Raw genomic sequence first — 17,141 nt, 5'->3', positions numbered from 1 at the left:
CATACACACTGTTTGGGGGGGAAAAAACTACTGCCGTTTTTTCTTAAAGTTTGAGGCTATATTCTCACGTCAAGTATTTGGTGCACAAATTTCTGGACCATTTCTGCATCTCTTGGAAGGAAGAACGCAGTATAAAATAGGTGCGCTATTGTTGCGTTTTGTGTATTTATTTTTTTTACATGTGTTGCAGATTTTTCCCCACTTGTTACTATGGGTGAAATCTGCACCAAAATCTGAAGGTCTTGACATGCTGCAGATTTACATCTGCACCAAACCCGCAAGTAACAAATTGGCAACATGTGCATGAGACTTCAGGATACTTATTCACTTTTTGTGACAAATCTGCGCAGAAAAAAACCGCGACATACACTACCGTTCGAAAGTTTGGGGTCACCCAGGCAATTTTTTGTTTTCCATGAAAACTCATACTTTTATTAATCAAATAAGTTGCCAAATGAATTGATAATGTAGTCCAGACATTGACAAGGTTCGAAAAAAAAGATTTTTATTTAAATAATAATTTTCTCCTTCAAACTTTGCTTTTGTCAAAGAATGCTCCCTTTGCGGCAATTACAGCATTGCAGACCTTTGGCATTCTAGCAGTTAATTTGCTGAGGTTATCTGAAGAAATTTCACCCCATGCTTCCAGAAGCCCCTCCCACAAGTTGGTTTGGCCTCATGGGCACTTTTTGTGTACCATACGGTGAAGCTGCTCCACAACAGCTCAATGGGGTTGAGATCTGGTGACTGCGCTGGCCACTCCATTACAGACAGCATACCAGCTGCCTGCTTCTTCCCTAAATAGTTCTTGCATAATTTGTAGCTGTGCTTAGGCTCATTGTCCTGTTGTAGCATGAAATTGGCTCCAATCAAGCTCTGTCCACAGGGTATGGCATGGTGTTGCAAAATGGAGTGATAGCCTTCCTTATTCAAATTCCCTTTTACCTTGTACAAATCTCCCACTTTACAAGCACCAAAGAAACCCCAGACCATCACATTACCTCCACCATGCTTGACAGATGGCGTCAGGCACTCTTCCAGCATCTCTTCAGTTGTTCTGCGTCTCACAAATGTTCTTCTGTGTGATCCAAACACCTCAAACTTGGATTCGTCTGTCCATAACACTTTTTACCAATCCTCTGTCCAATGTCTGTGTTCTTTTGTCCATATTAATCTTTTCCTTTTATTAGCGAGTCTCAGATATGGCTTTTTCTTTGCCTTTCTGCCCTGAAGGCCAGCATCTCAGAGTCCCCTCTTCACTGTAGACGTTGACACTGGTGTTTTGCGTATACTATTAAATGAAGCTGCCAGTTAATGTCCTGTGAGGCATTGATTTCTCAAACTAAAGATTCTAATGTACTTGTCTTGTTGCTCAGTTGTGCAGCGGGACCGCCAACTTCTCTTTCTTCTCTGTTTAGAGCCTGTTTGTGTTCTCCTCTGAAGGGAGTAGTACACACCGTTGTAGGAAATCTTCAGTTTCTTGGCAATTTCTCACATGGAATAGCCTTCATTTCTAAGAACAAGAATAGACTGACAAGTTTTCACATGAAAGTTCTTTTTTTCTGGCCATTTTGAGAGTTTAATGGAACCAACAAATGTAATGCTCCAGATTCTCAACTAGCTCAAAGGAAGGTCAGGTTTATAGCTTCTCTAATCAGCCAAACTGTTTTCAGCTGTGCTAACATACTTGCACAAGGGTTTTCAAGGGTATTCTAACCATCCATTAGCCTTCTTACACAGTTAGCAAACACAAACTACCATAAGAACACTGGAGTGATGGTTGTTGGAAATGGTCCTCTATACACCTATGAAGATATTTAATTACAAACCAGACGTTTGCAGCTAGAATAGTCATTTGCCACATTAATAATGTATAGAGTGTATTTCTGAATCATTTAATATTAGCTTCATTGGAAAAATTGTGCTTTTCTTTCAAAAATAAGGAAATTTTGTAAGTGACCCTAAACATTTGAATGGTTGTGTAAGCAAATCTGCAAAGTGTGCACAGACTTTTAATTGGCTTAATTTAAAGGGAATGCACAGTTCACTGGCTTATGCATAAGCTCTTAAAGGGGTTGCCCTTAAAGGTGTTGTCCACTACTAGGACAACCCCTTCTTGATCTAAATGTTTGGCCCCTATACTCACCTCCCGTGCCAGTGCCGTTCCAGTGTCGGCACTCGTGGTCCCGGGGCTCCCGTGCTGCTGTTGTGACACGTGACCCCGTTGCCCAGTCAGCACTGGCGTCACGGTCTCTGCCTTCATATGAATTGAACATGACGTCAGGGCTGCGGCTCATCTCTGACTTCCTCATGTTCAATTCGACAGAAGGCGGGGCCAATGACGCAAGCACTGTTTAGTCGCCGGGGTCACGTGTCACAACATATGCACAGGAACCACCAGGAGAGCATGTGCTGACACTGAAGGAACGGCCCGGTCACGGGAGGGGAGTATAGGCTTTTTTTTGTTTTATCAGGGCCATATATGAGGAATGAGGAGTTGTCCAAGTAGTGGACAACTTCTTTAACTTATGTTTGATGAGGGCAGCTAGATCATATTAAGACTAATTCACAAAGCAGTGGTTTTATGTGAGACTACAGGGTGGGTTTTTAACAACTTGACAGCTTTAAAGGATTGTCCACTTTATGATTATTTTCTAAATATGTTTTAAACATTGGTATAAAGGTCCTCGATCTATACAAGTCTGTTGCATCTGCTAATTTCAGTGGCATCAGCCAACCATCTATTGTGCATTGCTCCTCCCGATTGTCGCTTGTCACTTTATGTTGGTGGGTGGAAGGCTCAGGCGGATGACACTGGAAGCTGCTCTCTCATAGAGAATGCAGGAATGCTCGGCTAAGTGCGAGTCAGGAGAAAGCTGTCAGCCAAACTAGGGTTCAGCTGACCACTATGTAATGTGTATGACCAGCTCGTCACTTACTCTTATAATGCTGGTAATAGATCAGTCCTACTGTACTTTGCATTTCTGTAAACGTTTAGCTATAGATCCAGTGTTTCCGTGTAATGTGTGAAGCCTTTATATAGTGGCCTTGTTGTTGGCTCTGCAGATGGGAATTTCTATATATAACGGGCTCTTTGTGGATATTCTGCTGCCTGGGCAGACTTTTGTCATTTGCTTTCATAGCCTAAAATGGTTTTTTTGTTTGCCTTGTTTTCAAAGATATCCCAGTAATATAAGAAGACATTTACTGATTGTGGTGTCATTCTGATAGGACAGATACTGTGATGAAGGAGCTCAATCATTAGTAGCTGTAGCTGGCTGGCAGTATACGGTGCTCTGTCCCTGTGTGCCCAATAAAATAACTATTCAGTTTCATTTGACTTTCTCTGGCTATGAAAAAACATGCTGCGGATGCTAGTTAAGCTGAAAGGGAAGTACCACCTATTAGAAAAAGAATACCTTGTCTACTGAGCTCAGTGATTGGCTACAGTTTGCACTGTCAACGTGATGTCTCCGCTGCAGCAAGAACCCCAAGACCCGAGCAGCGGCTGGGTGTCCACTCTGGACAGGGCAGGATGTGGAAGGCTATGTTCACAGGGTGCAGGTTCTGCTGCGGATCCGCAGCGGATTTGGCCCTGCGGATCCGCAGCAGAACTGCAGGTGTTGTACAGTACCATTATAGCCCATGTAAAAAAAAAAAAAAACGCTGTGCACATGCTGCAGATTTTTCCGCGCTGATTTCATGCGGAATAAACGAAGCAGCATGTCACTTCTTTTGTGCGGTTTTGCTGCAGTTTTCCACCTGCTCCATTCTCCAAATCCGCAGGTGGAAAACCGCACAAAAAATGCACTAAATCCGCAGGTAAAATTTAGTAAAATCTGCGCGGAGAAATCCGCGGGAGGATCCACACCGTGTGCACATAGCCTAACTCCTCTGTTTATTATTTCAGGCATTTTACAGCATTTGGGGTCCACTTTTTGAAAGTGGAAAAACCCTTTAAAGCAATGCAAGAAGCCTTGGAGTTGTTGCATGTTGCTAAAAAAGTGTACGTTCACTTTAAAGTGGTGAAAAATCACTGCGATATGCCATCACTTTATGACCATGGAGGCCTGACCACATCACTTAGGTGTCATTTTACACCCTTTTTGCAAATTTGTGAATATATTTCTCCACTATAATGGGCATGTCTTCTATCCGTGAAAAAAAATGGACTTGTTATGACCAGCATACTTCTGTAAGGCCCTGTTTACACTGGGTATCTGCAGGGCTTACTTGGGTGCTGCTTGAATCCCCCTAAAAACAGGGTTCAGAGAAACCCCTGACTAGTCCATAGACTGCAGTGACACAAACGGAGTTCATCTGAAAGTCTGTTTTTTTTGTTTTTGTTTTTTTTTTTTTCTTTTGAAAGTGTCCTTCATTTCACACAGGCAGAAATGAATTTCACGTTCAGATGAATTCTGTTCCAGTCTGTGGCCCATTTTACGGGGTTTCATGCAGAACCCCCAAACGTTCTGAAGAAAACAGACTTGGTCCATTAAGGGTTGTAACATTGTGGTCAGACCTGTGGTGACCATTATAGTATAGACTGTTTGCTGGTCATTAGCAGTAATACCTTTCATTCTCACACATGTAGCTGGTGAATGGCAGAAGTGTCAGCCATGTATTCTTCTTTTGTTTTTGTTTAGTGGCCGCAGCACAAGCAATAGCTGATGAGCGCAGAAGCCAGACTGGATCCAGCCCTGTCCCTGCTCTGTCCTCCGTCAATGTAAAGACTACTAAGCCAGGTAATCTTTATTTCCAGTAACAGGTTTGTGGGACCCTGTTCTCCTTCAATGAAGTGATCGCTCACGTCTATCTTTTTATAGTAATTGATGGCTCAGCTTTAAGAACAGATGAGAGACAAAGATTAGCTCGGGAACGCAGAGAAGAGAGAGAGAGGCTAAATGGTAAGCTCAGAGTCTTTGTCATCTGCGCCTGTATTATCTTGGTAAAGCAATGCTCCGTACATCCTAAGGGTGCATTTACATTTAACAGTTTTGCAGCGTTAATTGACCGCCTGTCGATTACCCGGTTTACACGGGCTGACCCCGCTTTAGATGTGCGTTGTGCTATCTGAAATGGATCGTTCACTGCATGTAAGCAGCCTTTGTCCTCAGCAGCGCAGCTCCTGTTTACAACAGACAACGCGCCGCCGAGAACGATGATCTTTTGTGTCAACCAAAAGATCATTTCACCCAACGAACAAGAGATTTCCTCATTCGTCGGGCAATTGGCCACTTGATTAGAATTCACGATTATAGTGAACAGTTTGTTCCTAGGAACACTCATGTACAATAAACTTTGCAGACTTTTTTAGTTGCATGAATCCGTTTTAGCTGACCTTGGTAATATTTTTTTATTTTTTATTTTTTTTTGCCATGAATCAGTGTCTTACTGCACGATTACAGGCACGTCTTCCTCTGAAACGCTGTGGCCTTTCAGAGAAAACATACTTAGAAAAGCCGGCCAGGGCCATAGAGAAAGAGCTGTCTAGGCTGATGCTGCCCCTGGCCAGCTTTTCAAACTGTTTTAGTGGAAGTTGCGATACCAAATATGCTTATATTTTATTTTTCTTTTTTTACAGGAAAAATATGTGGTTGACTTAAATTTTTATATTTAAAAAAAAAAATCATTTTTATAATCTTTTTTTTTATTTTGTCTTTTTACTTTTAAGTCCCTTAGGGGACTTGAACTTGTGATCGCTTGTTCTTTATACTGCAATTCTATTGTATTGCAATTTATGGAGAAAACGACATTCTTCTATGAAGCCCAGCCACATGATGACAATGATGATGTAATGGGGGTCCTTCAGGCCCTCAGCTGTCATGACCTGTCAGCACCACACATGCATGTTGCTGTCAGCGTTTAGATGATTATACAGCAGTGATTGGCGGAAACTAAGCTTGGGTCACTGCTACAACAGTGAGATGCCAGCAGTGTAACACAGCTGACATCCTTCTTCCAGATATGGTACAAGCTCCACTCCTGAGCCCTCTCTGCATGCATGGAAACCGGATGTAGGACAAGCTTTTATGTAGTGCATCATAAAAGGGGTTAATGAATAATGTTGATGTGACATGATTCGGCTATCTGCCACCATGATTGCTCCTTCCCCTTCTGATATTGTTCCCTTATGGCAGACTAAATTTCTCATGATGGCAATTGCTCCGATCTTGGAGCCTGACAACCTGTCTGGCTCCAAGATCTTGGAGACTGACAACCTGTCTGCATATGACTGGACTGGTTGGCATACTGGAGATCAGATGACCCAACTTCCTATAATAAAAAAAGTAACTGTATAGATGTAACAGAGGTCCTATTAAATTCATTAAACAATTAAAATATTAATGCTGGGTCAGAATTATATGGGCAAAAAAAGCTGCTGGAATGATTTACTTCCTTGTGTCTAGATAAGCAGTTTTATGGAATGTTTTACATTGCAGCTGCCAAAGAAAAAGAATTACTTGAAAAAGAAAAAAAGTCAAAACTTCAATATGAGAAACAAATGGAGGAAAAGCAGAAGAAATTGGAGGAGCAGAAACTGAAAGATGAGCAGAAGAGAGTAGCGGCGGAGGAAAAAAGAAAACAAAGATTACTGGAAGACAAGGTGATATTTCTGGCAGGAACATGTGTGCACCTGCTATCTTAAGAGATCCTCAGCTAGGTGATCAAAATCCTCTAAGCTGCTTATTAGCAATGAACTACAAGGTACTGATTTGTTAGGCTAAGTTTAGGTTCACATTCAGCTTTCTCCTGCATTTTTTCTGCATGAAAAACTCGATTATGACCAGAAAACAGCTGGAATTGATATGGTCATATTCCGAAATGTTCTGTTTTTTTTAATTTGAGGTTAAACCGGTAAGATAAATATTTCATCTTGCAAAAAAGCCTTGTGACGAAGAGCTGCATCACAAAAGTGTGACAATCTGCTGGAGACTGATTAAACATTAGAAATTAGCAATATGTACTCTGTGTGCTCATTCGTTACCGTGATGCATGTGAGACACATTAAATACGTTTCACTTGCAATTACTATGAAGACTAAATAGGTATTGAAAAATGGCAGCAATTTGTGGTCAGATGCGTGCAGTTTAGACAAATAGGTTTTTGTTTGCTTGGCAACACTGCAGCTGCCTCCCGGCGAGAATACACCCAAATACAGCAGCTCTTTGTTGCGAAGAGGCTAATGAGAGCGTTTTAATCACCTTTCTAGATAATCTGTGCTGTGTTTATGGCTAAATACATGTTCTTTGTAACATGATTCTAATGCTGTCTACTGTTACATTTAACCTATGGACATCACAGCTTTTCATGAAACAAAGTGAGGCGCATAGGGGCCATCCAATAAGTTATTTTCTCCTGAACTCTTGCATAATACACCATAAATAGCTATATTTTTGTGCAATTCGGAAGTTCTGTAAACATATTGGAACTTTTGAGTTTTTTACAGTAGTCCCAGCCAGCTATGCCAATATGGACGGAGCATGAGTGAGACAGGACGTGACTACACCCGCCTGTCGAATTCATGAAACGTTAGATCACTTTAGTGATACAACTTACTTAAGAATTGTACTCCTGTCCTTGACTAGAGTAGATTTCTGACAGTGGCACATGCCAGTTAAGAGTCGCACCTAAATCATTAAGTGGCACATCATACTCTTAAGAGTGGCCTGTACAACACTAGTCTTAATGCATAGGCCCCATAAAGTGTAAAAGCTGCTCTGAAACTGTATTCACATTGTATAAATGGCAGAATGTTAGCACATGCAAGCTGACAAGAGTTTCTCTGCTCCTATCAGTCTCTGAGCATAACTCTTTTGTTTTAGCAGTACATTTTTGATACACGGAGGCACGCTGTGTCAACTGAATCAGTGTTTATTTTTGTTTTTTTAGGAACGCCGGGAATCAAATGTTAGGCGAACTCTCGAGCGCAGCAGTCAGCTGGACCAGAGACAGAAACGATGGTCTTGGGGGGGAACAGTAGAAGGAGACAAACAAGGTACTTCTCTTTTTTCTTTCTAATTAAGGTGATTAAATAACATTGCTTTTTCTTTTGGATTTGTTTTTTTTTTTTTGTTGTTGTTGCATGATATGTTAGTACTTGGCTCTGTATACTGAAAGTTTTTACAGATCCTTATTCCCCATATATCTATTACAACTATGACAGGTGCCTGGCTTTTTGGATTTTGTTTAGATTGCAGATGGTAAAGTATCCTAAAGAAGTATTTTTGGCACTCGCCATACTCCTCTTTTTCTTGGAGCCTTCATTAGGAGACACAGGTAACCATAGGTGTATGCTGCTGACACTAGGTAAAAAAGGTTAGGTCCTCCCTAGCAGCTTACACCCACCGATTGGCGCAAAGCTTTTCAGTTAGTGAAAAAGCAGTAGGAGATGCATCAGCAAAAGAAATAAACAAGCCCAACAGAGGCATTCAGGCCCAACATTGACACAAACAAGGGAGGGTGCTGTGTCCCCAAATGAAGGCTCCGAGAAAGAGATTTTATGATGAGTACCGAAAATCCTTATTTCTTTATCGCTTCATTTGGGGGACACGGGTAACCATAGGACATCCTAAAGCAGTCCCAAGGGAGGGAACAAAATATTGTGCTCAAAACAGGTCGAGCGACAGATGACCGCCGCTTGTAGCACCTTTCTACCTAGACCAGCATCAGCCGAGGTGTAGGTATGTACCCTGTAGAATCTTGCGAATGTATGAAGGGATGACAAGGTGGAATGTATGAAGGGATGACCAAGTAGTGGCCTTACAAATCTGAGTTGAAAGGACCTGGTGGCAAATGGCCCAGGGAGCCCCCCACTGCAAGAGTGCATTGAGCCCTCACTCCCAGTTGGGGTGGTCTGTCCTTGACTCGGTAAGCCTCCAGTATAGCTGAGCAGATTGAGTGGGCAATAGTAGACTTGAAGGCAGGGTGTCCTTTACGACAACCCTGATAAATGACAAGCAAGGCATCAGAACGTCAGAAGGATGCTTTCCTTGAGAGTTAAAGACGTAAGGACCTAACTAGGTCCATCTTCTGGAAAGCGCTTTCTGGGGGCTGGGCTGAAGGAATCAAAGACAATATCCTCGTTGAAATGGAATGGGGAGACTACCTTGAGAAGGATTGAAGGAAGTGGTCATAGTACCACCTTGTGCTGGTGGAGGGCATAGAAAGGATAAAAGCAAGAAAGAGCTGCCAATTCTGAGACCTGTCTGATGGAAATGATCGCAGACATGAAGGCAAGTCTACTTGGAGAGAAGAGAGAATGTGATGTCCTGAATAGGTTCAATGGGAGACTCCTGAAGAAGACTGAAAACTAGGTCAAGGTCCCACAGGTCTACAGGGGGACGATATGGTGGCGCTAGGCGAGCAACTACCTGAAGGAAGGTCTCAACCTAGGGATGAGAGGCCAAATTCCATTGAAAGAGAATTGAGAGCACGGAGACCTGATCATTGAGGGTACTAAGAGACAAACCGGACTCTAGCCCTGATTGTTAGAATGCCAGGATGGATGGAAGGGAAAAAGACATGGGAGCTGTGTGGCTATCTTCACACCAGTGACACAAGGCCTTCCTGGTCCGGTGATAAATGCGTGACGACAAGGGTTTCATTGCCTTGATCATGGTCTGTATGACCTGGGGCGAGAAACCTGCCTCCCTCAGTACTGTGACTTCAGCGGCCATGCCATTAAATTTAGAGACAGAGAATTCTGGTGGAAGAGGGGACCCTGAGAGAGTAGGTCTGGGAGTTTCCAGGATACATCTGCGAGTAGGTTGACTAACTCTGTGCCCTCCCTCTGACAGATCTGTTTAAACACAGAGGGGTTGAGGGTCCAGTCATCCAATGAGAGGCCCTGACAACTTAGGAAATCGGTGGCCCAGTTGTCACACCTGTATGTAAAGTGTACCGCTGATATTTCTGGCAGGTGCTGCTCGGCCCAAACTAGAACCTCTAACATGACAGACTTGCTGCTTGTCCCGCCCTGGTTGCTTATGTATGCCACGGCCCAGGCATTGTCAGATTACATGCGTACTGGTTGGCCTGTGGAGAGGTAGATGGCTCTGATTTACAGAAGGTTGATGAGAAGAGAGGTTTTCTGGCGGATCCTCCAGACACTCATTTAACCCGAAATTCTTTCTGGGTGCCGGACAAAAAAAAAAAAATCTCTCTCTCTCTCTCTCTCTCTCTCTCTCTCTCTCTCTCTCTCTCTCTCTCTCTCTCTCTCTCTCTCTCTCTCTCTCTCTCTCTCTCTCTCTCTCTCTCTCTCTCTCTCTTCCTTTACATTTCTTCATTTTCAGGATCCGTCTGAAAACGGATCCTGTGCCATCCGTTGACAACGGATCCGCTTGTCCGCCTTTTTGGCGGATTATAACTGATGCAAAAAACTGAAGTGTGAAAGAGGCCTTAGAGAATGAATCCCCAGACGGAATGACTAGATCTTCTTTGGGAGAAGGACTCTAGCGTGGGCCGTATCGAACAGCATGCATAAGAAAACTAGGAGCTGGGCCGGGACCAGAGACAACTTCACCGTGTTGACTACCCAGCCTAAATGGTTAAGTGTGTTCAGGGTTATCTGAAGACTTTTGCAACAGTCTCAGAAGGACAGACCCTTGATCAAGTCGACGAGGTAGGGGACGATTGATTACTATCCCTTTAGAGTGAAGGATGGTCATGATGGCTGTCATGACCTTTGTAAACACTCTAGGGGCAGAGGTCAGTCCAAAAAGGAGAGCTGTGAACTGGTAATGGTCCCTCTGGACCGCATAGAGGAGAAACCTCTGATGTGCCACGCAAATAGGAATGTGGAGATGGGCATCCTGGATGTCCACCTTGCAGAGGAACTACTTGGGTTCCATGGAGGCAATCACCGAGCAAAGGGATTCCATCCTGAAATGACGGAGGCACACCCGCCGGTTTAGTAGCTTGAGATCCAGGATCGGATGGAGTCAGCCATCCTTCTTTGGGACCACGAAGAGGTTGGAATAAAAACCTGAGAAGCATCCTTGACAAGACTATCTTCCTCACCCGTTCAAGTCCATGAAAAACTCGGTCAGTCCTTGGGTGGCATCCCAGTGCTGACTTGTTTTTCACTGATCATTTGCTAGGAGAAACTTGAGATCTCTATCAGGCTACGTATGTTTGTACATATGAGAAAGGCTAATGGTAAAAACGGATACTGATGGATATCTGATCCAGCGTTAATGGAAACTGGTCAGTTATTCATGTATTCAAATACCGTATATACCCGCGTATAAGCCGACCCCCCCCCCCCCCCCCTAATTTTGCTTTAAAAAAACTGGGAAAACTTATTGACTCGTGTATACGCCGAGGGTGGTGCTGCACAAGGGTTAATGGTGGTCCAAAAAGATGCTTCATAGATAAATACCCCCATAAAATGCTGCACAAGGGTTAATGGTGGCCCAACAAGATGCTCCAAGGATAAATACCCTCCATATATTGCTGCACAAGGGTTAATGGTGGCCCAAGTAGATGCTCCATACATAAATACCCCCATATGCTGCACAAGGGTTAATGGTGTCCCAAGTAGATGCTCCATACATAAATACCCCCCATATGCTGCACAAGGGTTAATGGTGTCCTAAGTAGATGCTCCATACATAAATACCCCCCATATGCTGCACAAGGGTTAATCGTGTCCCAAGTAGATGCTCCATACATAAATATCCCCCATATGCTGCACAAGGGTTAATGGTGACCCAAGTAGATGCTCCATACATAAATACCCCCCTTATGCTGCACAAGTGTTAATGGTGACCCAAGTAGATGCTCCATATATAAATACCCCCCTTATGCTGCACAAGGGTTTATGGTGACCCAAGTAGATGCTCCATACATACCCCCCATATGCTGCTGCGCTGCTATATTTAAAAAAAAAAAAAAAAAAAAAAAAAAGTCATACTCACCTCTCCGTCGCTGGGGACCAGGTGCTGGTGTAGCCGCTGGCTCAGGCCCCCGGCACTGGCTATATTTACCGTTCCCCGCTCTATCGCTGTCTCCCGGGTCCTGTGCAGTGACGTTAGCAGAGGGCGTGCACTGACTACGTCATTACGCCCTCTGCTGAATGTCACAGCCAGAGGACCCGGGAGACGGCGATAGAGCGGGGAACGGTAAATATTGCTCTGCTCCCCGTCCTCCCCCGTCATACTCACTCCCCTCCTATCGCACGGTCTCTTCAGCTCCTGCTTCCCACATGATCTTGGCGTCCCAGCTGTTCCTGCATTCAGCGGTCACGTGGTAACGCTCATTAAATATGTGCATATTCATGAGTTTAATGAGCGGTACCATGTGATGCTGGGACGCTGAGATCATGGGGGAAGCAGGGGCTGAAGAGACCGTGCCAGGAGGGGGTGAGTATGGTCTCGGACACCCCCCACTCCCCCTCCACCGCCGACCCCTGTATATGACTCACGTATAAGCCGAGGGGGGGGGGGGACTTTCAGCCCCCAAAAATGGGCTGAAAATCTCTGCTTATACACGAGTATATACGGTAAATGAAGAAAAAGCAATAGCTAAGAGAGGCCTAAACTGCACTTCTACTTTGTGGACAGCATCAAAGGAAAAAAAAATGGTCATTTCTAGCATCTTATGCAGAATGCATTCCTGAAATTGATTAACTTAATTTCTTAATATGGATGAAAAAAGCATTATTGGTTGTGTTTTTCAGTGGCTGGTTATCCCTGGTTTTTGACAATAAAATGCAGCTCCTAAGTCTGCAGCAGCTTCTTTTGACATTACAGCATTAACATTCCTGCAATCTAGCAGAGACACAACCAGGGACTCTGAGGAGAGGACAGAAGCAATTTATAACCGCTTCTGTCTTCTTTTCCAGGCATCTTGGCATTCACTGAGCATAATGTAGTAAATAGAACAGTGGCAATGCCCGGGCTTCTCTTGGACCTGGTTATCGCTTGGTAAGCCAGATTCCTTGTCTCGTAGTCTTAAGTTTTCTTCTAGCTTGCAGCGCTTGGTCCTACTGTTTTAATAATTCCTCAGCAGTTTAGGAAATGAAAATGAACACTAATTGCAGCTGAGAAAAGGGTTCTTGTTGATATGAGATCCAGTTTTTTTTTTTTTATCTCCTCAGGGATGTGATTGTTTTACACACCTATGTGATGTCCTACAACTGTCTTATTAATAAATGTGCATAGCTAGCCAGAGCAGACATATAAGGGTATCTTGTGAGCAGCCAATTCAGGATTCACTTCATATAGATACAGAGGGTGGGATCATTCTGTACATTTATTTTTTAATTTTATTCCTTTTGTTCCTTTTCACATGTTATGACTGATTACGTTGTTAGGAGTGGTCTGAAAGTTTATTTTTATGATTATTTTCTCCACACAGTGTGTCCCGACCTTTTCAAAGCCCTGATTGTTTTGTTTTTGCATAGGTGCTTCGGGAAGTAGTTCTCCCAGCCATGTAGATTTAATAGGCAAAAATGCTTCCACCATAGAGCCACAGCCCGGAAATGAATGTGGATCTGGCGGTATTTATTAAACCCAGCTCTCGCTGTCCCTTGTATACTAACCTAAGATTTGTTTGGCTGCATTATAAGCATTCACACATATAGTTGATCTACTTTTGGACACACTTTCTCATTCACATTTGTGTAGAGAGAGGTTCTGTTTCTGCCATTCGGAAGCAGGTAAAATATCCTTACAGCAGAGAAGACTTAGGCCGGTTTTAGCAGCAATTAAGGCAATGCCATAATAATTTGTTACATAATCCAATATTTAGTTATATTTGATTATTTACTTAAACCCCCACTTTTATTAATAACGTACATTTCAGTTTATAGTGTGCACATGATGGTAGCATTAAAGGGAACTTGTCATCTAGTTCATGCTGCCCGGACCACTGGCAGAGTGGATCAAACACTGGCTGAGTTATTGTAGCCGGGTATGTTTTACTCTAAGAAGCTGCGACGTTTCAGAGAAATCAAAGTCCCGATTCAGCAAAGTTGTACAAAAATTTAGCAATTTGGGGGTTTTCATGCCATTTTTGCACAGCTCTGACAAAGTGGGCAGAGTTGGGCAGAGGGAGTAGACCCCCATTTATCAAATTGATGATGAGCATTGCATTCCCAATGCAACAAATATCTCTAGAGTCTCTACCTGATGTAAAATTTGTGGTGAGGTGCACATCGCTTCTCCTGGTTCTTTAAGAGGTGTGCAATCCACCCCGCCCTGTGAAAAATGCCAATTTTGATGAATTGGGACCAATATTTTAAAAAAATCTGGGTGGAATGATAAGTCCGAGACGAATCCCCGGCAGATTCTCTCTGCCCTGCTCACCTACACTGACAAGTCTGTCCCTGTGTGTGGCTAGGCGTAGATCTGTCAAAGGGATCGGGGCATGTAAAAGCCACCGGGGAGCTTCCTCGGACTAGTCATACAACATGACTAAGTCCCTGGCCAGCTTTGTGGAGCCAGATTGTGATGTATGCGGTCTGTGATTCGGGAAGCATGAATCAGATGGCAGGTTCATCTTAACAGAGGTTATCACATAAAGACAGGGAGTGCTGATGGTAGGATCACCCTGTATAATAGAGCGTAGAGCCTCTTGCAAAGATCCGCTTTTACTCTAGTGTACCCATGCTGTAGTCATAATACACAGAAAGCGTATATGGTACATGTGTAATGGATGGTTTGCTGACGACTTCCCTGGGAATTTCTTAGTCCAGACTTGTGGCTTCAGAAGCTCCTTATCAAGTGAGTGGACAGAATACCCTACACTACAGATCGATGTTAGTTACATTACATGTCCCACTGCTGCTCGATACCAAAAAGCATTTCCACCAGTTTGATGAGGAATTGTCCAAAAGTAATATAAGGCTCCATGACTGATTGTGACATTGCAAGAAATCACAATGGATTTTACACGGAATTTATGTAAAATGCGTGTGATTTTGCATCTGTTTTAAGACAAGTTAATTGACCCTTTCACACATTATCACAATTGGATCATATCACTGCATTAGTGAGATCATCACAAACCCAGGCCTTATACATAAGGAGCAGCATGCTTACCAATGCAATGTACTGACATTTACATTCTTTATTCAATATAATCCTAAATTAATTCAAATGCATGACATGTAAAAATGCTTTTCTGCATGGTTATATAATCCTGTTTATTGCCTGCCCCAAGGGCTTATTTCATGTGCTGTGCAAATCCAGTTGCATTTTATGTGCCTTATAACATAGCTTTGTTTTTGTTTGCAATTGCTGATGTGTTTCTATTGCCCACGTCACAAAGATTTTCACTATATAAGCTACTTCAACCCCTTACTGCCATTGGATGCAAAAGTATATCCAATGGCAGTACCCCCGTTTTGATGAGGGCTTCGGCAGTGAGACCGCATCAAAGCCGGGACATGTCAGCTGTTTTCAACAGCTGACATGTACCAGCAATAGGCGCAGGTGGAATCGTGATCCACCTGCGCCTATTAACTAGTTTAATCCCGCTGTCAAACGCTGACAGCGGGCTTTAACTAGAGCTTCTGTTTGCGCTGCCGGAAATACGCGCATCGCCGACCCCCGTCACGTGATCGAGGTCAGCGATGCGTTGCCATAACAACCTGATGTCTCCTAGAGACCTCTATTGTTGATGAGGCATTGCTATGACCGCTACCTGGTGGTCGGCGTTCATAGCAATGCTGTAATTCTACATATAGGCGATCTGCTCATCGCTTATATGTAGCAGAGGCGATCAAGTAATGAATGCTTCTAGCCTCCCATGGAGGCTATTGAAGCATGCCAAAATTAAAAAAAAAAAAAGGTTTAAAAAGTATGAAAAGAATATAAAAGTTTAAATCGCACCCCTTTCACCCTATTCAAAATACCGTAAAACAATAAAGAAAAATCACAGATACACATATTTGGTATCGCCACGTTCAGAATCACCCGATCTATCAATAAAAAAAAAAAAAAGGATTAACCTGATCGCTAAACGGCGTAGCCGGAAAAAAAATAAAATGCATTAACGGGCGATCAAAAGATCGTATCTGCACATAAATGGTATCCTTAAAAATGTCATCTCAGTGAGCAAAAAATAACCCTCACCCAACCCCAGATCACAACATTTTTTTTTTTTAGCAAACTTTGGAATTTTTTTTCACCAATTAGATAAAAAAGAGCCTAGACATGTTGGACGATTGGTTTGCTGCTGACAGAAATCTGACCTCTTCGGGGCTGCAAAATAGATTCATCAGCTGCACTTTAGGAAATGATTTATTGGTTTGCAAAATAATGGTCAAGAGGTCAGAAAGCCTTCAGTGAACGTTTCTGCTTTTACCTTTGCCAGTGGCATGTTGCCTTTTCCATGAATGTCTGCTCCTTGGATTAAAAGAGGATTTTCGCTCAAAATGGCCATCTTTAACCAATTCAGAAGTATGGGCTGTAGCCACAGATGTATTGATATGGTTAATGTACTTAGACCTGGTTCATACACATGTCACAATCCGTATACGAACCCCCGATTCCCAGACTAACCGTGGGTCTCCTCACCTTATAGCCTCATAGACACATATGCAGCGGTCAGTCTGGTCATTTCGGTCCGTATATGGATTGTGAAATACGCCTGTCTAAACCCTGCTTCAGAGTTATTGATTTTTAAAAAAAATTTTTTATAGCGAACATTTTGTCAAATATACCGGTAAATTAATGGGACGTGCACCAAGCTTTCCCTTGCTTCCCTAACCTCTGATTTGCTAGTTATATGGCCATTGGTGGGAATCCTCATTAATCTGTAAAAAGGCTAACACCGGCTTGATTAACAAAAACTGCTTGGATATCAAAGATTTGAGATGCATAAATATATATATTTTTTTTTTATAGCTGCAAACATGCGTTCCACATCAGCATCGAACCTTAAGCAGGCAGACGGCAGCATCCACAAGCGTCTGTCATCTTCATCTGCCACTCTTGAAAAAGGTACATTTGTTTGGATGGCAATAAAGCGTTGGTGATTCCTAGGGGGTTGTCCAATGGGTATAATTATTTGAAATTAGTTCATAGTAAAAGGTCCTATTTTAATGACAACAAGAACAGATCTTGAAAATCTTGAGTTTAGTCACAAATTGTTATAAAATTGTATGACTTTTTGATTACTAAAATTAGCTT

General features: G+C 42.9%; 1 protein-coding gene across 9 annotated transcripts in view; it reads left to right on the top strand.

The window, feature by feature from the left end:
* MAP7D3 (MAP7 domain containing 3) overlaps window positions 1-17,141 on the top strand; it is a 133,967-nt gene that overhangs the window by 30,727 nt on the left and 86,099 nt on the right. For 6 of the 9 annotated variants that reach the window (XM_073543533.1, XM_073543532.1, XM_073543536.1 and 3 more), the window contains exons 2-7: window positions 4,647-4,745; window positions 4,827-4,907; window positions 6,444-6,607; window positions 7,894-7,999; window positions 13,409-13,504; window positions 16,857-16,952. In XM_073543533.1, the coding sequence (XP_073399634.1) occupies window positions 4,647-4,745; window positions 4,827-4,907; window positions 6,444-6,607; window positions 7,894-7,999; window positions 13,409-13,504; window positions 16,857-16,952 (642 nt within the window). The remainder of the gene's footprint in view (window positions 1-4,646; window positions 4,746-4,826; window positions 4,908-6,443; window positions 6,608-7,893; window positions 8,000-13,408; window positions 13,505-16,856; window positions 16,953-17,141) is intronic. The other 3 variants (XM_073543534.1, XM_073543538.1, XM_073543540.1) reach the window with 1 other exon arrangement.

This window comes from Dendrobates tinctorius, unplaced genomic scaffold (assembly GCF_039654945.1).
Source record: "Dendrobates tinctorius isolate UK_male_01 unplaced genomic scaffold, ASM3965494v1 ptg000133l, whole genome shotgun sequence".
Lineage (NCBI taxonomy): Eukaryota > Metazoa > Chordata > Amphibia > Anura > Dendrobatidae > Dendrobates > Dendrobates tinctorius.
Note: the sequence above shows the minus strand (reverse complement) of the source record. Positions and strands in the feature narration are given on the sequence as shown.